Raw genomic sequence first — 22740 nt, 5'->3', positions numbered from 1 at the left:
GTGTCAGGCTGTTTGCCAAAGTGGGTCAGCGCAGGAACCCCAGATGGGTCAATGATTTGGAGGTGGGAATAATATTTCCAAATCTGTTGATGAAACAAAACAGTGCAGCGATGTTAAGTAGTGAGGGGGATACAAGAGGGTGTGGACAGTCTGGGGAATGGGCCCGAATGTTGCAGATGGGATATCATGTGGATGAAGGTTATTCACTTTGAGGAAGGATGTGCGGGGAGGCAGTATGTTTCTGAAAGGGAGCGAGAGGGGTCGGGAAGTGTAGGTTCCAAAGGGATCGGAGTGTCTGTGTCCCTGAGACACTGAGGCTGAGCGTGTAGGGGCAGCGAGGGTAGGGGGACGTCGGTGGCTGAGCAGAGCGGTGTCGGCGTCCTCTCACGGTCTTAAACAGCCCCAGGGAGAGCACCGTCTGGGATACGGTGGGCAGCTCCTGTCTCCTTCTCGAATGGAGGGTGGGTCTGAGGGGGAGGGTAGCGGAGGGTCCCCAGGTTAATCCATGGGATGGCAGGATCGTCCTGTCATTAGAGATTGAGGAGACTGAGTCTGTCTTCCTCGGGGATTTTGAAGACTGAGAGATGACCTCATTTACAAAATCCTTGTGGAGTGGGGGAGAGGGTGCTCCCACATTGGCTGGTTATTCCAGAAAAAGGGAACTGTCCCACTGGGCAACAAGCAGTTTTAAACGGTTTACCCCATTATACCGTGCGAAGAATTTACCCACACGGTCGACCCACCTCTGCACAACTCTGGGACACCCCACTCTGCACAGTCACCATTAGACCATGTGCGGTTAGTAACCCAGTCATCACTCAGCTTCACTGCATCAGAAAGCAAACCTCAATTTACACAGGGAGAGCAGAGTTACACATTGATCCGTCCGACAGGGGAACAGACTGCCCGGTGTGTGTAAATGGGGAGGTGGTGTGTGAGGGGGTTAATCCCCCTCTGATAGGGGAACAGGCTGCCCGGTGTGTGTAAATGGGGAGGGGGTGTGTGAGGGGGTTAATCCCCCTCTGATAGGGGAACAGACTGCCCGGTGTGTGTAAATGGGGAGGGGGTGTGTGAGGGGGTTAATCCCCCTTTGATAGGGGAACAGGCTGCCCGCTGTGTGTAAATGGGGAGGGGGTGTGTGAGAGGGTTAATCCCCCTCCGATAGGGGAACAGACTTTACTTTTCCTTACAAAGTACGAACTTATTTTGCACCTACATTCCAAGACTCTGTGACCTTGGAAATGTTGCTGGCATATTTTGGTTCGAATTTCTGGCCAGGCAGGTTTCACAACTTCATCAAAATTGTCGTGCGAGGTGTGACAGGACAGAAAGTGGGCGCAACTAAACAAAGAGAGAGATTGAGACAGAGAGGCAGACAGATAAAGACTCTGGGAGAGAGAACATCTGTGTGTGAGTGTGTGTGTCTGTGTGTGTGAGTGTGTGTGTGTGTGTGTCTGTGTGTGTGTGTGTCTGTGTGTGTGTGTGTGTGAGAGAGAGAGAAATGGTAAGATACAGAAAAACAATGAGAGAGACAGAGGAAGTAACAATAAAAGAAGGAAAACAGCAATAAAGCGATTGGGACAGACCAGGAGAAAGTGACAGGCAGAGAGGTAGAAAAATGAGCTGTAATGAGAAGTAGAGAGAGAGAGAAAGAGAGAGAGAGAGAGAGCGTGAGTGAAAGAGAACGCAGTGGGCACAACGTGAGAGATGCAGACAGAAAGAGATGGATCAAGAAAGACACAGTGACAGAAAGTCAAAGTAATAAATAGAAACAGAGACAGAAATGGCTGTGAAAACTCAGCAGGTCTGGCACCTTCTGTTGAGAGAGAGCAGAGTTCATGTTTCAGGGCCCGGACCGGTAACTCTATTTTCTCTCCAGGGATGCAGCCAGGCCTGCTGAGTTTCTCCAGCAATTTCTGTCTTCGTTTCTGATTTCGAGCATCTGCAGCTCCTTAGGGTTTGTCTTGTTTTGCAAAGTGATAGCGATGAGGGGCTGAGGAATGGGGTGAAGGAGAGAAAGAGAGAGAGACAGCAGGAGAGGGCCAGAGAATTTGACTGGGATAGAAAACACAGACAGAAACAGGGGAAGGGGAAGTAAAAAGACAGTTGGGATTGAGAGAGAGAGAGAGAGAGAGAGAGAGAGCCAGAGGGGACGTGAGCGTGATGGAGAGAATGAGAAAGAGAGAAGCAGAATAAGAGAGATAAATGACTGGGGATGAGAATGAGCTGATTCAGCAAAGTCTGGAGGTGGATTGGAAGGGATTTCCTGCTATAAACAGTACTTTCTGACGACTCTTTGTTACCCTGTCAGACTAAGGTGAGGTTCCAGCCTAACCACAACGGGTGAATTCAGAAAACATTCACACCACAAACCAGGCACAAATCCACTTCAAACTGCACACAGGCAGCTGAGGTGATGCAAACAGACTTCACCTCAATCAGAATGGGCTCAGGATCAATCATATCAGTGTGGGAATACTGGGGAGTGACAAGGCAGTCAGGCAGCACGGGGCTGGACACAATGTAAAGCTCCCTCTACACTGTCTCCCCCCTATCAAACACTCCCAGGACAGGGGCAGCACGGGGTTGGATACAGGGTAAAGCTCCCTCTACAGTGTCTCCCCCCCTATCAAACACTCCCAGGACAGGGGCAGCACGGGGTTGGATACAGGGTAAAGCTCCCTCTACACTGTCCCCCCCATCAGACACTCCCAGGACAGGGACAGCACGGGGTTAGACACGGATTATGTTTTTCTCTGTTATGAACCTAATGAGAGTGAGGAAGTGGTTTGGTTTCGATCCAGCTGGCTGCCAAGGGAGTAGGATGGGTGGGGATGTGCTCTCACACGCAACCGGACAGGACCGTATTGACTCCTCACATACCTGACAGGAAACAGTGACTCCCAACTGAGTCAGTGTCGACAACAACTACATCAGACGGCCTGCTCAACAGATTATCTCACCTTACTCATCCAGTGCAAAGATTCCTGCACTCAGAGTGTCGAGGGAGCTTTACTCCCCCGTGCTGTCCCTGTCCCTGGGAGTGTTTGATGGGGGGGGCAGTGTAGAGGAAGCTTTACCCTGTATCTAACCCCGTGCTGTCCCTGTGAGTGTTTGATGGGGGGGACAGTGTAGAGGAAGCTTTACCCTGTATCTAACCCCGTGCTGTCCCTGTCCCTGGGAGTGTTTGATGGGGGGGGACAGTGTAGAGGGAGCTTTACCCTGTATCTAACCCCGTGCTGTCCCTGGGAGTGTTTGATGGGGGACAGTGTAGACGGAGCTTTACCCTGTATCTAACCCCGTGCTGTCCCTGTCCCTGGGAGTGTTTGATCGCAGGTAAGGGTTATATTTCAGACGAGGAGCTGTGTATTTCCCCCTGGGGTTAGCGACCATTTCTGATCGGATCTGTCTGGGATCTGACAGCCGTGATCTATTGTTTCGAAGCGAGAAGCTGGTTTTTTTGTTTGAATAATGCAACTGGCTTATTATTGAATTACACAGCTTGAACTGACGAGGCAGATTCCCTGTCAGATTTCCGACAGGTAAATTCATGTCACCGGTATCACTTTGAGTTCGATCGGAGGCACGCCCTCTGGATCCTCTTAGATACTCCAGGTCGCAGTCAGCAATAACCGAGAACTTCCCTCTTTCACTCTGCCCTCTACCCTTTCATTCCCGGCTCTCTTTCTCCCTCCCGGTCTCCCCTCTCTTCCGATTTCCAATCCACCTTGCCCTGTCCTGCTCCCACTTCTTTCTCCCCCCACCATCCCTGGCCTTCACCACTTTGCAGTCTCTCCCCCTACCTCTCTACCACGCTCTCTCTCGCTCTCTTTCTCTTGCTCCACCTTCTTCCTCCTTCTTACTCTCTCTCTCTCTCATTTCATCTCTCACCTTTCCCTCTGCTTCTCTTCATATCACTCTCTCTCTCTGTCACCATTTCTCATTCTCTCAATCATTCCTTCTCACCTCGTCTTTCCCCCTACTATTCTCACTCCCCCTCTCTCTGTCACCCTCTCTCATTCTCTCTATCACTCCTTCTCACCTCATCTTTTTCTCTATTATTCTCACCTCTCTCTCTGTTGCTTCTCATCATTCCCTCTTTCCTTCTCCCTACTATTCTCACTCCCCCTCTCTCTGTCACCCTCTCTCATTCTCTCTATCACTCCTTCTCACCTCATCTTTTTCTCTATTATTCTCACCTCTCTCTCTGTTGCTTCTCATCATTCCCTCTTTCCTTCCCCCTACTATTCTCACTCCCCCTCTCTCTGTCACCCTCTCTCATTCTCTCTATCACTCCTTCTCACCTCATCTTTTTCTCTATTATTCTCACCTCTCTCTCTGTTGCTTCTCATCATTCCCTCTTTCCTTCCCCCTACTATTCTCATCCCCCACTCTGTTAGCCTTTCTCATTTTCTCTATTGCTCCTTCTCACCTCATCTTTTCCCCTAGTATTCTCATCCCTCTCTCTCACTCTGTTGCCCTTTCTCATTCTCTCTATCACCCCTTGTCACTCCCTGTCTTTCCCCTTCTCTTATTCCATTCCCTCTCTCCCTGTCCCACTCTATTTTCCTCTCTCTCTCTCTCTCTCTGTCTCTCCCCCCCCAACTTTCCCACCAGCACATTCTCTCACAAAAACAGAAATTGCTGGAGAAACTCAGCAGGTCTGGCAGCATCTGTGGAGAGGGGGGAGAAGTTTCCAGTCTGGTGACTGTTCTTCAGAGCTGGGAAAGGGTGGAATCTATGCTGAAGACGGTGTTTGGAGTGGGGGGTGTTATGGAGCAAGTGATGGGTGGGGACACAGTGTAGAGGGGAGAAGGATTGTCAGGGGGATAAAGGACGGATAGTGGCGAGCCAGGGAGAAAGAAGAGCTCATTATTGGGATAAAGAAGGAAGTATGAAGAGGTTGGCTGTTCTGAAAGCAGCCGATGTATTGGCAGGGTCTGGGGAAAGGATGTGGATGAGGGCTCTAAAGTGATTGAACTCAACAATGACCTCTCTCTCTCTCTCTCTCTCTCCCTCCCCTGCTGTCTGTCTCTCCCATTTCCCCACTCTCTTTTTATCTCTCTCTCTCTCATTATATCTCCCCCCCCCCACCACTTTCTCGCTCTCTCTCTCTCTGTCTGCCACACATTCTAACTCTCAACCCCGCCACTTTTCTCTCTCCAACACCTGCTAATCACCCCGGCCCCTTCACCACTCTCGCTGTCTCTCTCTCTCTCTTTTTCTCACCCTGTCTTCCCCCCTTCCCCTCTCTAACCCCCACCCCTCCGTCTGGCTCTGTCTCTCCCACCTCCCCCACCACAATCTCTCTCTCTCTCTCCCCCTCCTCTCTCTCTCTCTGCCCCCCTCCTCTCTCTCTCTCTCTCTCTCTCTCTCTCTCTCCCCCCAATTCTCCGGCTCCATATTCCCATCCCCACCAACTCTCTCCCCCAACCCCCCGGCTCTGTCACTCCCCCACCTCTCTCTCCCCATGCCCCCTCTCACTCTCCCCCCGTCCTCTCTCTCTAACCCCCAATCCCTCTGTCTCCCAACTCACCCCCTCTCTCTCCCCCCCATCCCCGGCTTTGTCTCCTCCCCCTCACCTCTCTCCCCACCCTCCGACTCTCTCTCCCCACCCCACTATCTCTCTCCTTTCGCTCACTCTCTCCTCCTCCACCTCTCCCCCCCACCCTCATCTCTCTCCACCCCCCTCTACCATCCCTCTCTCTGCCACCCATCTCTTCTCCCACCCGCGCCCCCCTCTCCCCACCCCGCTCTCTTTCCCCCATCTCTCTTCCCGCTGCCACCCTCTCTCCCGCCCCTCACTCTCTCCCCCGCTCTCTCTCCCCCCTCTCTCACTGCCCTCTCCCCACACCCCCTTCTCTCTCCTGCACCACCTCTCTCCCTCTCTTTCTCCCCACCTTGCCCCCTCTTTCTACCCTTTCTCTCCGAACCCCTTTCTCTCCCCCCACCTCTCCCCCGTCCCTCCACCCTCTCCCCGCGTGCTCTCTCTCTCTTGCCCCACCTCTCCCCACCCTCTCTCTCCACCCTCTTCCCGACCCTCCTCTCTCTCTCTCTCTCCCCACCTCTCCCCCGCCTCGCCACCCACTCCCTGCCCCATCTCGCTCTCACTTCCCACCTCCTTCCTGCCTCTCCTTCCTCTCCCGGCCCCTCTCTCTCTCTCTCTCTCCCCTGCCCCTCATTCCCCACCCCACAGGTGTCTCCCTCGCCGACATTTTGGTGGAGCCTCAGACGCGGGCAGTGTTGGGTAGCCCGGTGACCCTCCTGTGCCGCTTTGTGGGCATGGGTCAGGTGACCCAGGTGACCTGGCTCAAGCTGACTGAGCTGGGACCCGAGGTGGTGGCCGTTTGGAGCCTGGAGCACGGCATCAGCACCCACCCCTTCTATGGCTCGCGGGCGCACTTCCGGGAGCCTGGATCCAACCCTGACGCCTCCCTGGTCATCCGGGAGGCAGCTCTGACCGACGGCGGGAAATTCCGATGCACCATCGTCACCTTCCCGGCCGGAAACTTTGAGAAGGACACCTGGCTGACAGTCCTGGGTGAGCACCACCGCGGAGCGACGGTCCGGCTTCCCCTTCCGTCTGCTCCCATTCCATCAAAACAGTCCCCATCCCAACATGCGGAGCACTCAACGAGCCTGGGCCTAGTGTGGGACCCACAGCAGACTGAGGGGACCAGTACGGATCTGATGGGCCCAAGGGCCTCTTCTGCACTGTGTGTAACTTTTCCCTGAATGGTAGGAGCTGGAGTGGTCACTGACACCCCTCCAGCCTGTACTACCGCTCAGTAACAGCCACAGCTAACCTGTGGCCTCCCTGCATTACACCCCTTGTTAAACAAAGATGTTTCGGCATCAGATGTAACCGAGGAAGAGTGCTCGAGCCCTGTGTGTAGAAGTGCTCTCTAACATCCCTCGTGAGCGCTCTGGGTCTAATTTATGACCCTGGCTCTACAGTCTTCAATCAGTGGAAATACAGTCTCAGGGCTGTGCAGCACCGAAACAGGCCCATTGGCCCACCCCATCTGTGCCGACCCGATGTCCTAAATTAATCTGGTCCCATTCGCCAGCATCTGGTCCGTGTCCCTCTAAACTCTTCCTATCCATGTCCCCATCCAGGTGCCTTTTAAATGCTGTAACTGTACCAGCCCCCACCACTTCCTCTGGCAGCTCATTCCATACACGCACCACCCTCTGTGTGAAATAGTTACCCCTCTGGTCCCTTTTAAATCTTTCCCCTCTCACCTTAAACCTATGCCCCTCTAGTTTCAGACTCCCCCTACCCCTGGGGTAAAGGACCTTGTCTATTCACCCTATCCATGCCCCTCATGGTTTTATAAACCTCTATAAGGTCGCCCCCCTCAGCCTCCGACGCTCCGGGGAAAATAGCCCCAGCCTCTCCCTGTAGCTCACACCCTCCGACCCTGGCAACATCCTCGTAAATCTTTTTTGACCCTTTCAAGTTTCACAACATCCTTCCTGTAGCGGGGAGACCGGGATTACACACAGTATTCCGGAAGTGGCCCTAACCAATGTCCTGTACAGCCGCAACATGACCCTCCCAGCTCCCTGTACTCAATGCACTGACCAATAAAGGCCAGTGTCTCAAACACCTCCCTCACCGCCCTGTCTACCTGCGACTCCACTTAAATGATCTCACTCCCCCTCACTGACGTTAAGTTAATTTTCCCGTTGTGACCCCGATTCCAAAACCTGATCTGAGATCTGAGCTTGCGATGGAGGGGAGTGAAATGGTGAGCGTCGGGCTGTGTATGTGGGATAACCAGAGTCCAATGGCCACTCGGCCCCTGGTAATTCAGCTTGGGAAACCCCAATTTGGGAAGCTCCCTGACCCCATCAGAGTTCTCCTGTTAACATCACATCGTCTCTTCCTTATTCTTCCCAATCCTCGGTCTCCATCCCCCTCACCCTCTCACCCCCTCCCCCTCCTCCTCACTTCCTCACCGTCACTCCCTCACCCTCACTCCCTCACCCTCACTCCCTCACCCTCACTCCCTCACCCTCACTTCCTCACCCTCACTTCCTCACCCTCACTTCCTCACCCTCACGCCCTCACCCTCACCGTCACTCCCCCTCACCCTCACGCCCTCACCCTCACGCCCTCACCGTCACTCCCTCACCCTCACTTCCTCACCCGCACACCCCATGGTTCCCTCAACCTCACCTCCTTACTCCCTCACCTACCTTCTCCTTCACCCTCACACCCTCAACCTTAACTTCCTTTAACCCTACATCTCCTACCTCTCCCTCCCTTTTACCCCTCTACCTCCCTATCCCTCTCTCTGTCTCTCCTCTTACCCCTCTACCTCCCTATCCCCCTCTCTGTCTCTCCTCTTACCCCTCTACCTCCCTATCCCCCTCTCTGTCTCTCCTCTTACCCCTCTACCTCCCTATCCCCCTCTCTGTCTCTCCTCTTACCCCTCTACCTCCCTATCCCCCTCTCTGTCTCCTCTTACCCCTCTACCTCCCTATCCCCCTCTCTGTCTCTCCTCTTACCCCTCTACCTCCCTATCCCCCTCTCTGTCTCCTCTTACCCCTCTACCTCCCTATCCCCCTCTCTGTCTCTCCTCTTACCCTTCTATCTGTGTTTCCTCCATCTCCCTCACTTCTCCCCTCCTTGCTCTGACAACCCCTTGCTCCCTCCCACAGTGCCTCCACAGGTCTCCATTGTGCCTGGACCACGTGCCCTGTTGGAGGGTGATAGAGAGGCCCTGGCAGCGACCTGCATAGCCACTGGGAGCACCCCAAAAACGGCGCTCCTCTGGGAAAGCCAGGTACCAGGCAGGCAGGAGGAATCAGCGACACAGAACGCCAATGGGACTGTGACAGTCAGCAGCAGCTTCTACCTGGACCCAGTCCGAGCCATGCAAGGGCACACACTCTCCTGCCTGGTCAACCATTCCACATTTACCAGGCCCGTTCGCTTGGACTACACTCTCAATATTTACTGTGAGTATTTCCACAGGACAGTGTAGAGGGAGCTTTACTCTGTATCTAACCCTGTGCTATCCCTGACCTGGGAGTGTTTGTTTGGGGGACAGTGTAGAGGGAGCTTTACTCTGTATCTAACCCCATGCTGTCCCTGTCCTGGGAGTGTTTGATGGGGGAGAGTGTCAAGGGAGCTTTACTAGGTATCTCAACCCGTGCTGTCCCTGTCCTGGGCGTGCTTCATTGGGGACAGTGTAGAGGGAGCTTTACCCTGTATCTAATCCAAGGGGTACTGATTTCTGGATATTTTCCTCTTGACGAACTTCAAACTAACTCAAACATTCCTTCCTGCAGATGTGCCAGAGGTGTCTGTTAAGAAATCCTCAGAGAACTGGCACTTGGGGATGGATAATGCAGAGCTCAGCTGTCAAGAGAATGGAAATCCTCCGGCTAATGGTTTTGTATGGAAAAGGTTTGTGCGCATTGGGATTGTGGAGCAAGGGAAAATAGGAAGGGGTTCAGGTCCATTGGGATTGTGTACAATGAGAGTGAATGGGAAGGGGTTTGGGTCCATTGGGATTGTGTGCAGTGGGAGTGAATGGGAAGGGGTTTGGGTCCATTGGGATTGTGTACAATGAGAGTGAATGGGAAGGGGTTTGGGTCCATTGGGATTGTGTGCAGTGGGAGTGAATGGGAAGGGGTTTGGGTCCATTGGGATTGTGTACAATGAGAGTGAATGGGAAGGGGTTTGGGTCCATTGGGATTGTGTGCAATGGGAGTGAATGGGAAGGGGTTTGGGTCCATTGGGATTGTGTACAGTGGGAGTGAATGGGAAGGCGTTTGATGCGGATTGTTTGCTATTGTTCTCCATTGATGTTACTCTGTAGGTTGGGAAGCCCATTACCCAATAACAGTGTCACCGAGGGGAACAAACTCCTGTTTCGAAGCCCACTTTCTGCTGAAGATTCAGGGACATACATTTGTGAAGTGACTAATAAGATTGGCAGTCGGACCGGACAGACTGATGTTAAAATAATTGGTATGTTCCAACTCAGAAGCAACACATTCTCCTCCAGCCTTATTACCAACTCACATCAGAATTCACTGCTAGAGCCAAACTGCAACAGCTTGATGGGAAACAGTGTAGAGGAAGCTTTACTCTGTGTCTAACCTCATGCTGTCCCTGACCTGGGAGTGTTTGATGGGGGGGGAACAGTGTAAAGGGGGCTTTACCCTGTATCTAACCCTGTGCTGTCCCTGATCTGGGAGTGTTTGATGGGGGAGACAGTGTAGAGGGAGCTTTACTCTGTATCTAACCCTGTGCTGTCCCTGTCGTGGGGGTGTTTGATGGGGGACAGTGTAGAGGGAGCTTTACTCTGTATCTAACCCTGTGCTGTCCCTGACCTGGGAGTGTTTGACGGGGGGTCAGTGTAGAGGGAGATTTACTCTGTATCTAACCCCCTGCTGCCCCTGTCCTGGGCGTGTTTGATGGGGGTGGTGGGGGGGCGGTGTGCGGACAGTGTAGAGGAAGCTTTACCCCATGTCTAAGCTGGTGATGGAACAGTGATGTGTCTCGGTCTCTCTCTCAGACACCAACGTGCCCAGTGTCAATATGCTGTCCATGGCGTTCGTGGCCATTGGAGCTGTTGGTGTGTTACTGCTGCTCATTCTGGTCATTTCCATCGTCGCTGTCAATCGCTACCACAAGAACAAGACAGAGCAGATGGCGTTCAAGCTGTAAGTTGTGACATTCCGCACAGAGACCAGTCCGTGGATACAGGAAAAGGCCATTCAGACCCTTCACAGCATGAGCGGGAAAGGGTTAGCAGCGGGTTAGAAAGAACCTTTTGCCTAGTGAAAAAGCTGCAGCCCGGACATTTCAGCCCGTTGCTGGCTATTCTCATTGCCCTTTCTGATCACCATTTCCAGCTCCTCTGCCCAGGGTCAGGGATGGATCCACATGTCGTGGGTTATACAAAGAAACAGAGCCTTTGGTTCAACCAATCCTGAATCCTAGCCCCACCTGCCTTCTCCTGGCCCATATCCCTCCAAACCTTTCCTACTCATGTCCTTTAAACTTTGTAACTGTGCCCACACCCACCACTTCCTCTGGCAGTTCATTCCACGCACAAACCACTCATGACTTTTTAACCTTTCACAGTAAGAATATGCCCCCACTCTTGAAATCCCCCATCCTAGGGGAAAAGAGATGAGCCGTTAACCCTACCTATATCCCTCATGATTTCATAAACCTCAATAAGGTCACGTCTCAATCTTCCACGCTCCAGGGATAAATGTTCCAGCCTATCCAATCTCTCCTTATAACTCAAACTGCGCCCCCAATTCCCGGCAACATCCTGATAAATCTTAGGTCAAGGTGAGGTCATCACATTAGGAATAAAAATTACAGTGTTTGCCAAATGGTCTCCCAACTTTGCATTCCCGCAATTTAGAAATTTAACCAGGAGGTGGGGAGGGGCGCGATCTGATTGAAACTGACAGGATACTGAGCGGCCTGGATCGAGCGGACCTGGAGATGATGCTTCCATGGGGAGGAGCTGGACAGGGGGATGGGCCTGTGAAATTCATTGCTGAAGAGGGCTGTGGAGGCCAGGTCATTTGAGTGTCTTCAAGGCAGAGACAGATAGGTTCTTAATTGGTACGGGGGATCAAGAATTGCAGGGAGAAGGGGGTTGAGAAACCTATCAGCCATGACCGAATGGCAGAACAGATCTGATGGGCTGAATGGCCTAATTCTGCCACTCTATCTATGGTCTCAGTAATGATACAACATTTGCAGACCTCTGTATCTAGTGAGGATTGGAAAACGGTCCTTACAGGCTCCATCATATTCTCCGTTAACAGCTGGTGAAACAAATTCCCTCAGCTCCGATGATTTATCCCTCTCCGGCAGGTCAGTCCTCCACTTCTCGTAGTTACATATTTGATCTAATTGTTCACACTCCTCCTGTTCAATCACAACTCCTGCTACATCCTTCTTTTTTTTGATAAGGCAGAGACAAAACACTCATTGAGAACACTGCCCTCATCTTCTGTAATCGCACACTGATTGCCATGTACACCTCTAATGGGCCAAACCTTTTCCTTAAGACACCCTCTTCCGCTTAATCTAGTGATAGGACACTTTTGGACTTTCATTAGTTTCACAATAGCTTCAGATATCCTCTCCTTGATTTTCTAACATCCTGTTCCACTTCCCCTGTAGTGTTTTTTCTGAGCTTCCTAAAGATCCACTCTTTGAGATGGTCAGAGGCTCTGTTGTCATGCTTCCCCCAACCCTGTTTGCCTTTGGACAGCCGGGGTGTGCTTGAGCTTTTGCACATACCATCTGAATTCTTTGAGGGAGACAGATCTGCACAGTGCCTGAAGCATCTCACTTTTGACTATCTCCCACCGATTTGCGACAGACTTGCCCTCGAACGGCTTTGACCATTCCATGCTTGCCAGGTCATCTCTCGCCTTTGTAAAGCCGGTGTTCCTGCAATTTCGCTTCCTTCTCATCTTTGCCCCTTCCCAAAAGGATGACAAAGCAAACTGGATTACGAGCAGTATGTTCATCCACTGCTGCTCCTCACCTACCCTGGTCAGGTTCATTTCCCAAGACAAAATCTTGACTCGGGCAGTCTTTTGTTACATTACAACACAAATTGAGAACACCCTACGCTCTTGTGCGTTTCACACTGCGTGTATTCCAGATGTTAGTTGAATACTTTAAGTCTCCATGACTGTTACACTACGAAATGTGTCTGTCTGACCATCCCCTACTGTTCGGAACACCGGCAGGGCTAAGCAGTGTGGCTGTCCACCTTTTGTTTCTGAGTTCAACTCACACGCCTCCATTTGATTTTTCACAGAACATAGAACAGTACAGGCCCTTCAGCCCACAATGTTCTGCCGAACTTTTACCCTAAAACTACGGTCTACCTAACCTCCACCCCTACCTTACACTACCATCCATATACCTGTCTAATAGCCGCTTAAATGCCCCTAATGAGGCCGACTCCACTCCCCTCTCCGGCAATGCATTCCACGCCCTGACCACTCTCTGAGTAAAGAACCTACCTCTGATGTCACCCCTATATCTACCTCCACTCACTTTAAAATATGTCCCCTCGTCATAGCTACCTCCACCCTAGGAAAAATCCTCTGGGTGTCCACTCTATCTATACCTCCGATCATTTTGTACACCTCTATCAATCACCTCTCATCCTTCGTCGTTCTGAAGAGAAAAGCCCTAGCTCTCTCAACCTTTCCTCGTAAGTCCTTCCCTCCATTCCAGACAACATCCTGGTAAATCTCTTCTGCACCTTTTCCAACGCTTCCACATCTTTCCTGTAATGAGGTGGCCAGGACTGACACGATACTCCAGATGTGGCTGAAGCAGGCTTTTGTATAGCTGGAGCATAACTTCACGGTTCTCAATCCCTCTATTACTGAAAGCTCACACACCATACGCGTTCTTAACAACTCTATCCACCTGGGTGGCAGCTTTCAGGGAACTGTGGACATGAACCCCAAGATCCCTCTGCTCCTCCACATTGCCAAGAATCTTTCCGTTAACCCTGTATTCTGTTTTCAAGTTTGTCCTTCCAAAATGAATCACCTCACACTTTTCAGAGTTAAATTCCATCTGCCACTTCTCAGCTCAGCTCTGCATCGTATCAATGTCCCTTTGTAACCTAGAACAGCCCTCTGCACTATCCACAATGCAACCCACCTTCATATCGTCCGTGAACTTACTAATCCACCCTTCCACTCCTTCATCCAAATCATTTACAAAAACCACAAATAGAAGAGGACCCAGGATAGATCCTTGTGGTACACCACTCGTAACTGAGCACCATGTTGAATATTTTCCATCCACTACCACCTTTTGCCTTCTAAGGGTCAGCCAGTTCTGAATCCATTCTGCCACATTACCCCCTATCCCATGCCTCCTTACCTTCTGCATGAGCCTACCACGGGGAACCTTATCAAACACCTTACTTAAATCCATGTATAACACATCCACTGCTCTACCTTCATCCACGTGTATGGTCACCTCTTCAAACAATTCAATAAGGTTTGTGAGGCATTGGATGCTGAGTGGGGGGGGACCTTATAGAGGTTTATAAAAGCAGGAGGGGCATGGATAGGGTGAATAGACAAGGTCCTTTACCCCAGGGGTGGGGGAGTCCGAAACTGAGGGGCATAGGTTAAAGGTGAGAGGGGAAAGATTTAAAAGGGACCTGGGGGGTAACTTTTTCACGCAGAGGGTGGTGCGTGTGTGGAATGAGCCGCCAGGGGAAGTGGTGGGGGCTGGTACAGTTACAGCATTTAAAAGGCATCGGGATGGGGACATGAACAGGAAGGGTTTAGAGGGACATGGGGCCAAATGGGACTAGTTCAGACTAGGAAAGCTGGTTGGCACAGATAAGTTGGATCGAAAAGTCTGTATTACTGACGTAAGACTCTGAGTCACCCAGAGCACTCGCCTTCCCTCAGACCAATGTTCTGCAACCACTCCAGCACACTGTTTACTCTAGAAACCAGGGAGGCGACATTCTGTACTGCAGTCACATTGACGGCTGCAGACTTGCCGAATAGCCTAATCCCCTGACTCTCGAAGAGAAAGGGGATTAGGCCATGAATTGGATGACTCTCACAATGAACAATCACAGGTGTCAAGGGATAAATCGCATTCATCCGCACTCTTTGATTTACAGAGAGGCTGCGGAGGGGTGCGGTGTTCCCATTTTATCAAGGTCCGAGTCAGGTATGCTCTTTTTCACAAACGCTGTCCCGTACGGGGGCCTGACACAGACACACATTTCCTGCCCATGCAAATGGCTCCTTTCCATTGACCTGCTTCGGCTCCGACTTCCGTACGAATCCACTTCCAAATGGAATCCATTGCGATCCGGGGAACTGTCCCGGGCACAGAATTTCAACTTTGTCTTGAGTGGGGAGTATTTGGGTCTGGATTATAGAGACGTACAGTACAGAAACAGGCCCTTTGGTCCCACTTGTCCACGCCAACCAGATATCCTCAATTAATCGAGCCCCATTTGCCAGTATTTGGCCCATGTCCCTCTAAACCCTTCCTCTGGAAGCTCATTCCATACGCACACCATCATCTGTCCCTGAGATCCCTTTTAAATCTTTCCCTCTCACCTTAAACCTATTCCCCTCTAGTTTTGGACTGCCCCACTCCAGGAAGACACCTTGTCTATTCACCCTATCCATGCCCCTCATGATTTTATAAACCTCTATAAGGTCACCCCCACAGCCTCCGACGCTCCAGGGAAAATAGCCCCAGCCTCTCCCTGTAGCTCAAACCCTCCAGCCTGGCAAAGTTCTTGTTTCTCCTTTTCTGAACCTTTTCAAGTTTCACAACATCCTTCCTGTAGCAGGGAGACCACAATTGAACACAATATTCCGAAAGTGGCCCTAACCAATGTCCTGCACAGCCGCAACTTGACCCTCCCAGCTCCCTGTATCCAATGCACTGACCAATAAAGGCCAGTGACCCAAACACCTCCCTAACCACCCTGTCTACCTGCGACTCCACTTTCAAGGAGCTAAGAACCTGCGCGCGCACCCCCCCCCCCCCCACCCCCCGCCCAGGTCTCTTTGTTCAGTAACACTCCCCAGGACCTTCCCATCAAGTGTATAAGTCCTGCCCTGACGTGCCTTTCCAAAGTGCAGCCCATCAAATTTATCTAAATTAATCTCCATCTGCCACCTCTCGGCCCATCTGATCGAGATCCTGTTGTACTCTGAGGGTAACCTTCCTCGCTGCCCACTATAACACCAATCTCACTGCCATCTGCAAATTACTAACCACCCCTCCTATCTTCCCATCCAAATCATTTATATAGATGATTGAGTGATGAATATTTGTATCTGGATTGACTAGTGGAGATATTCATGAAATGAAACATAGAACTGCGGATGATGGAGATCTGAAACAAGAAATTGGTGGTGAAACTCGACAAGTCTGGAAGCATCCATGGAAAGAGAAAGCAGAGTGAACGATTTACCTCTGGTGATTCTATATTTGTTTTTGAATGCCACTTGACAGGAATAAGAGTTTGAGAGCGAGCCTGAGAACAGGAGGGATGAAATCGAGCCAGGTGGGTGGGGTGACGCATGACTTGTGCTCATGTGAGGACTCAAACACTATCCTTTTCTCATTATCCACAGGGAAGAGATCTCGACAATGTCTCGCCAACCCTCCATCCGTCGCTGTAACTCCATGTCAGCCTCCGTGGATGCCAGAATTCAAGATGGAGAGGGAAGTCGGGAGAATGTGGTGAGTTGACATGTCTCGAGAGAGTGACGTTTTGTAATAGTCTCTCCACAGCAACGATCAAGCGTTACTGTGGCTAGTGAATCCAACCTGTCACAAGCTGATGGTGGCGAATGAGTGAAAATACGCTGGTTCTACTTCATAGAATCTTTTGAGGCGTTTCTGCCTATCTGCGCCACCATAAATCTATACTAATCTCGCTTTCCATCAATTTGCCTATTGTCTCAAACTTTTACCACTGAATGGACATTATTTCTTTCCTTCTGAATCTTTTCCAATAACTTCCCTGTCATTGATGTGAGATTGCAGTTCCTTGGTTTATCCCTAACGCCCTCGGACTGTGGAACCACATCGGCTGTCTTCCGGCACCCCCTCCCCTGTGGCCAGCGACAAAGTAGAAAGTTGGATCAGAGCTCCTGGGATTTCCTGCTTCATCTCCTGGGATACAACTCCCTCTCACCTGGAGGTTTGACCCCCTTTAAACCCCACCCAAACTCCCTCATTCCTGATCTCGATCTTCTCAAGAACGTCCCTGACCATGTTCTCAAATTCCATTCCTGCATCCGACTGTTCCAAAGTGAATACTGATGTGAAGCGTTTGTTTCGCCTCCTACCAATATCCCCCCAACACGTAAGCTGGCCCCTTGGTCACCTAATGGGCGCTACTCTTTTCCTAGCCATTCCCTTAACCTTGATATATGTGAAGAACATGTTTTCTCATGCCCCGTCCTTGCTTTCCTAGTTGTTTTCTTAAGCTCCTCCTGGCGACAGTGCCAAGTGCAACGTTAAATGAAACTGATCCCTTCTGCCTGCCCTTGGTCCATATCCCTCCATCCCTCGCATATCCATGTGCCTATCTAAAAGCTTCCGTCAACACCCTGGCAGCGCATTCCAGGCTCCTACCACTCTCTGTGCAACTAAACCTGCCCCTCACATCTCCTTTCACCTTAAATACATACCCCACCCTTAGTAACAGACGTTTCAACTCTGAGGAAAAAGATTTGTGACCATCAGCCCAGTATACGCATCTCATACTTTTATAAGCTTCTATCGAGTCTCCCCTCAGCCTTCAGAGAAGACAATCTGAGTTTTTCTAGCCTCTCCTTACAGCTCATATCCAGGCAGCATCCTGGTAAAACCCCTTCCGCAACTTCTCCAAAACTCCCACATCCTAGGATAGAACAGAATATTCTGTATTGTCCATTGCACTACGGTGAAAAGTTTTCACAATGGCTGCCTTTTAATGGCACCTTCTTAGGCGCAAGAATCTCGATACTAATCTTACAGTGTAAAACAAAATCTTACACGAAGAGGGTTAAAGGAAAGCCTAAGCACTACCTGCAGAGGTAGTTGCAATCTAGTGCAAAAGATTTAAATTACCATCTAGAAATAAAAGCTCAGCACATTGCACCAGTAACTGTCCCGCAGCGCTCCAGCCTCCAGTCCATTCCTTACCAGCAACAAGGTAAGTCATGCTGGACTGGGATTTGTATCGCAGCACCCCCCCACCCCCCCGCCCCCTCCAAAGCCCCGGGGACCTGGCCTCTCTGTGGCTCTTAGGCTGCCTGCTTCCACTCTCGCTGCCGGGTCCCCTTGGGACTCGACGCTCCGGGGCTGCTTCCTGTGCTGCTGCTGACTCTGATGCTGAGGGGAGAGAAGAAGGAACGGGAAGAGAGAAAAGAAAGGAATAAGGAGGAAAAAGAACAGGTGGGGCCGAGGCGCTCTGGCAGGAGCGTCCTACTATGCCACCATCCTGCTGTTGACTCTTGTAATATGGCGACCAGAATTGAGCACATTTGAGCATCCCTGATAAATCTCCCTTCTCCTTTATATCCAGTCCTGACTGTTCCTTCTGCGTGTTAATATTAAAACAAAACTTGGCCAGAATATATTTCAAGAAATTTGTCCCCTCTCAACCCTTTATACCAAGTTTATCCCAATTTATGTTGGGGAAGTTGAAATCACGAATATATTTACCCTCTTCCACTCCTCATATTGCCTTTGCTTTTGTGGAGAATCAGGAGGAAGACATTCCAGTCAAAAGAATTCAAGAGATAAGAGCAGAAGTAGGCCATTCTGCTGCTCAGGCCTGCTCCACCATTCAGTACGTCCTCATCTTGGTCTTGACTCTACTTTCCAGCTCGCTTTCTATAACACCTTACTCGTTGAAAATCTGTCTGTTTCCACCTTACTCAACAGACCAACATCCACTGCACTCTGTGGTAGACAACATTTTGACAGAAATAATTCCTCCTCATCTCTGTTTTAAATCTGCCACCAGTTATGCTAAAATTATGACCTCTGATTCAAGTCATTTATTTCTTCGCATTAATGGTTATGAGCTTTTCGCATCTCTAGTCATTTCTGTGTTCCTATTTTAGTAGCTATGCTTCCAGTGACAACTCTCAATTGCAGCTCTGCTTTGCAGACAGTCTGACTTTATGACAACTGTGTTTATGACAACTTTATGACAACGAGATGATGGGAGGTCAGGCAGCACACGAGGGAGGATACTGCATTTGCATGTTGACAGTGTGAGCAGCTCGATGCTCACAGGCCTTAATCCCCGGGGTTCAATTTTCTCAACGCCTCTTCCTGTGCGGCAGCTGGAGCAGGAGCCGATGCTACAGGAGGGCCTGGCGACGGTGACGCAGCAGCAGCTCAGGAACAGCTCACGGGATCTACCCCCAGGCAACGGAGAGGGAACATTCCCTCTCTCCGCATTCGGCAACCATCGCTACAGTTTGAGGTCGACAACCAGTGAGACGGCCCATGTTCCGTCGGTGTACCAGTTCGGGGCCTTCCGCCACAGCATGAACAGTGGCCTGAGGTACAACGGCAGAGAGAGGGTGCTTGGGCCTGGTTCAAGGACTCTTCCTCCGCCAATTCCCCTGAGCAACCACAGGGACAGCACCGGTGAAATGTCATTGACACCAGAACAGGTGAGACTTGCACGGGGTTACATACACATTAAAGCTCCCTCTACACTGTCCCCCATCAAGCACTCCCAGGACAGGGACAGCATGGGGGTTAGATATAGAGTAAAGCTCCCTGTACACTGTCCCCCCCATCAAACGCTCCCAGGACAGGGACAGCATGGGGTTAGATACAGAGTAAAGCTCCCTGTACACTGTCCCCCATCAAACACTCCCATGGACAGGGACAGCACGGGGTTAGACACAGGGTAACGCTCCCTCTACACTGTCCCCCCATCAAAAACTCCCAGGACAGGGACAGCATGGGGTTAGATACAGAGTAAAGCTCCCTCTACACTGTCCCCCCCATCAAACACTCCCAGGGACAGGGACAGCACGGGGTTAGACACAGGGTAACGCTCCCTCTACACTGTCCCCCCATCAAAAACTCCCAGGACAGGGACAGTATGGGGTTAGATATAGAGTAAAGCTCCCTCTACACTGTCCCCCCCATCAAACACTCCCAGGGACAGGGACAGCACGGGGTTAGATACAGAGTAAAGCTTCCTCTACACTGTCCCCCCCATCAAACACTCCCAGGACAGGGACAGCATGGGGTTAGAAGGAGCACCACCCTGTGTCTACACTGTTCCCCAAACTCTCTCAGTTGTTAGATTTTGCTTTTTTAAAATATGCTCAAATTCTGCTACATACTTGATTCTAAGCAGATTTTTATTTGTCCTCTCTTGTTCTCTCTTGTTCTCTCTTCCTCTCTCACCCTGTCACTCTCTCCTCCCCTTGACTCTCTTGTCATATCTCTTTCGTTCCCCCACTCACTCTCTCTGGCTTGCGTTTCACTTGTCTCTCCCGCTTTGTCTCGTCTGTCTGTCTCTGTCTGTCTCCATCTCACTCTCTCTCGGTCCCTCTCTGTCCGTCTCCGTCTCCCTCTCTCTGTTCTTCCCTCTTTCTATCTGTCTCCATCTCACTCCCTCTGCCTGTTTCCATCTCCCTCTTTCTGTCTGTCTCCACCCTGTGCTCTCTGTCCCACTCTCTCACTGTCTCCATCTCCTTCTCTGTCTGTCTCCATCTCCCTCTCTCTGTCCCTCCTCTCTCTGTCTATCTCCGTCTCACTCTCTCTGCCACCTTCTCTCTGTTTGTCTCCATCTCTCTCTCTGTCTCCACCCACCTCCCTCTGTCCCACTGTCTCTCTGTCTCCATCCCCCTGTCTCTGTCTTTCTCCATCTCTGTGTCTCTGGCCCTCTCTCTCTATTTACATCTTCCTCTCTCTCTTTCTCACTCCCCTCATGCTGGTGCTCCTCCATCTCTCTGTGCTTCTTCTACTTCTCTGCTCACTCTGTATCTCTTTCTCTTTGCCTTTTGCTTACTCCTCCTCTCTCTCTGCCTTTCTCTCTGTCTGCCTTTCTGTATCTCCCTGTCACTCTGTCTGCTGCAGGTGGAGATATTGACCAGCAGGAACTTGACCCCCTCTCCCTCAGTGCCAGACTCTCAGACAGAGGATGAGGATGAGGTGACAGACAGGCAGCAGTCTATCCATGCAGCCATGGGTCATTTTTACTCACACAACGGCACCCTGCGAGCCAAACCTACTGGAAATGGAATCTACATCGCCAGAAGGGAACACTGCGTCTGAACTCCCAAGAGACTTTCCATTCAAAGCAAGATTGATTCACTTCCATTTACACACTGTGTGTTACTGTATCTGTACAGGAGCTGAGACACACACACACACACACACACACACAGACTGTACTGTAACAGACAGGAGTGATGACTCTGTTTTACTCACTTTTCTTGTATTTCTCATCTAAAGATGTTCCTCGGTGATATCATCTGAAAGTACACCTCATTTGCTACAATTTGTTGCTGACACCCAGCTCTCGCTGTTGCTCCCACTTCCTCATCTCCTTTGTGGACCAATCAGATTCCTTGGGCTGGGTGAACAAAAATTCCCTTCAATTTAATGTTGGGAAAACTAACGTATTTATCTTTGCAGCCGTTTCCATGGTAACTCCAAACCGTAACCAAACTTGGTCTCTGAGCTAATGGGAACTGCAGATGCTGGAGAATTCCAAGATAATAAAATGTGAGGCTGGATGAACACAGCAGGCCAAGCAGCATCTCAGGAGCACAAAAGCTGACGTTTCAGGCCTAGACCCTTCATCAGAGGGTTGGCTCTCTGATGAAGGGTCTAGGCCCAAAACGTCAGCTTTTGTGCTCCTGAGATGCTGCTTGGCCTGCTGTGTTCATCCAGCCTCACATTTTATTATCTTGGTCTCTGAGCTTCTGAGCTCAAGTCCACTCTGTCAGTGACACTGCCAATTCCTGTCCTGCCATAGCACCTGATTCATCCCCAGCTCAGCTCAACCACTGCTGAAGGCCTCGTCCATGTCTTGGGGACTTTTTGGCTCAGCTGCCCCAACGATCTCCTGTCTCGGTTCTCATATTCGCCTCTGTAACCTTTCAGTCATCCAATCTTCAGCTACCCGTAGCCTTACCCACATCCCTTCCTATCTCTGTAACCCCCTCCATCCCCGACACCCCCTCCCTATCTCTGTAACCCCCTCCAGCCCCTACACCCCCTCCCTATCTCTGTAACCCCCTCCAGCCCCTACACCCCCTCCCTATCTCTGTAACCCCCTCCAGCCCCTATACCCCCTCCCTATCTCTGTAACCCCCTCCAGCCCCTACACCCCCTCCCTATCTCTGTAACCCCCTCCAGCCCCTACACCCCCTCCCTATCACTGTAACCCCCTCCATCCCCTACACCTCCTCCCTATCTCTGTAACCCCCTCCAGCCCCTACATCCCCTCCCTATCTCTGTAACCCCCTCCACCCCTACACCCCCTCCCTATCACTGTAACCCCCTCCATCCCCTACACCACCTCCCTATCTCTGTAACCCCCTCCAGCCCCTACATCCCCTCCCTATCTCTGTAACCCCCTCCAGCCCCTACATCCCCTCCCTATCTCTGTAACCCCCTCCAGCCCCTACACCCCCTCCCGATCACCGTAACCCCCTCCAGCCCCTACACCCCCTCCCTATCTCTGTAACCCCCTCCAGCCCCTACACCCCCTCCCTATCTCTGTAACCCCCTCCAGCCCCTACACCCCCTCCCTATCACTGTAACCCTCTCCATCCCCTACACCTCCTCCCTATCTCTGTAACCCCCTCCAGCCCCTACACCCCCTCCCTATCCCTGTAACCCCCTCCGGCTCCAAAGATCTCTGTCTCCCTATTCCAGCTTCATGTTCACCCCCAGATTCCCTTCCATCTACCATTGACAGCTGTACGTTCAGGTGCCTGGGTCCTGAATCCCCTCCTGAAACATCTTTCTCTCTGTCTCTCACCTCCCACCTTTATGATATTGCTTAAAACCTCCCTTTTTGAGTGCGTTTTTGGTCATCTGTCCTCAATACCAGGGACGTGACTCAGTAAGAACGAAAATGCTCCTGTGAGGCAACTCGGAATGTTTTGTGGAGTTAAAGGTGCTATGTAAATATTTTGTTTTGTCCTGTTGTCTAGATTTGATCTTTGGTGCTGAGC

The 22740-nt window shown here is 51.1% G+C and overlaps 1 protein-coding gene across 1 annotated transcript in view; it reads left to right on the top strand.

Moving 5' to 3' along the window:
* The window catches only part of nectin4a (nectin cell adhesion molecule 4a), a 27592-nt gene extending 6312 nt beyond the window's left edge, over nucleotides 1-21280 (top strand). The window contains exons 2-9 of the mRNA XM_059642821.1: nucleotides 6197-6541; nucleotides 8671-8970; nucleotides 9304-9421; nucleotides 9837-9988; nucleotides 10539-10686; nucleotides 16156-16264; nucleotides 18868-19203; nucleotides 20630-21280. Of these exons, the coding sequence (XP_059498804.1) occupies nucleotides 6197-6541; nucleotides 8671-8970; nucleotides 9304-9421; nucleotides 9837-9988; nucleotides 10539-10686; nucleotides 16156-16264; nucleotides 18868-19203; nucleotides 20630-20827 (1706 nt within the window). The 3' untranslated portion in view covers nucleotides 20828-21280. The remainder of the gene's footprint in view (nucleotides 1-6196; nucleotides 6542-8670; nucleotides 8971-9303; nucleotides 9422-9836; nucleotides 9989-10538; nucleotides 10687-16155; nucleotides 16265-18867; nucleotides 19204-20629) is intronic.
* Nucleotides 21281-22740: the final 1460 nt, after the last annotated feature.

The sequence above is a fragment of the Stegostoma tigrinum genome, chromosome 46 (assembly GCF_030684315.1).
Source record: "Stegostoma tigrinum isolate sSteTig4 chromosome 46, sSteTig4.hap1, whole genome shotgun sequence".
Lineage (NCBI taxonomy): Eukaryota > Metazoa > Chordata > Chondrichthyes > Orectolobiformes > Stegostomatidae > Stegostoma > Stegostoma tigrinum.
Note: the sequence above shows the minus strand (reverse complement) of the source record. Positions and strands in the feature narration are given on the sequence as shown.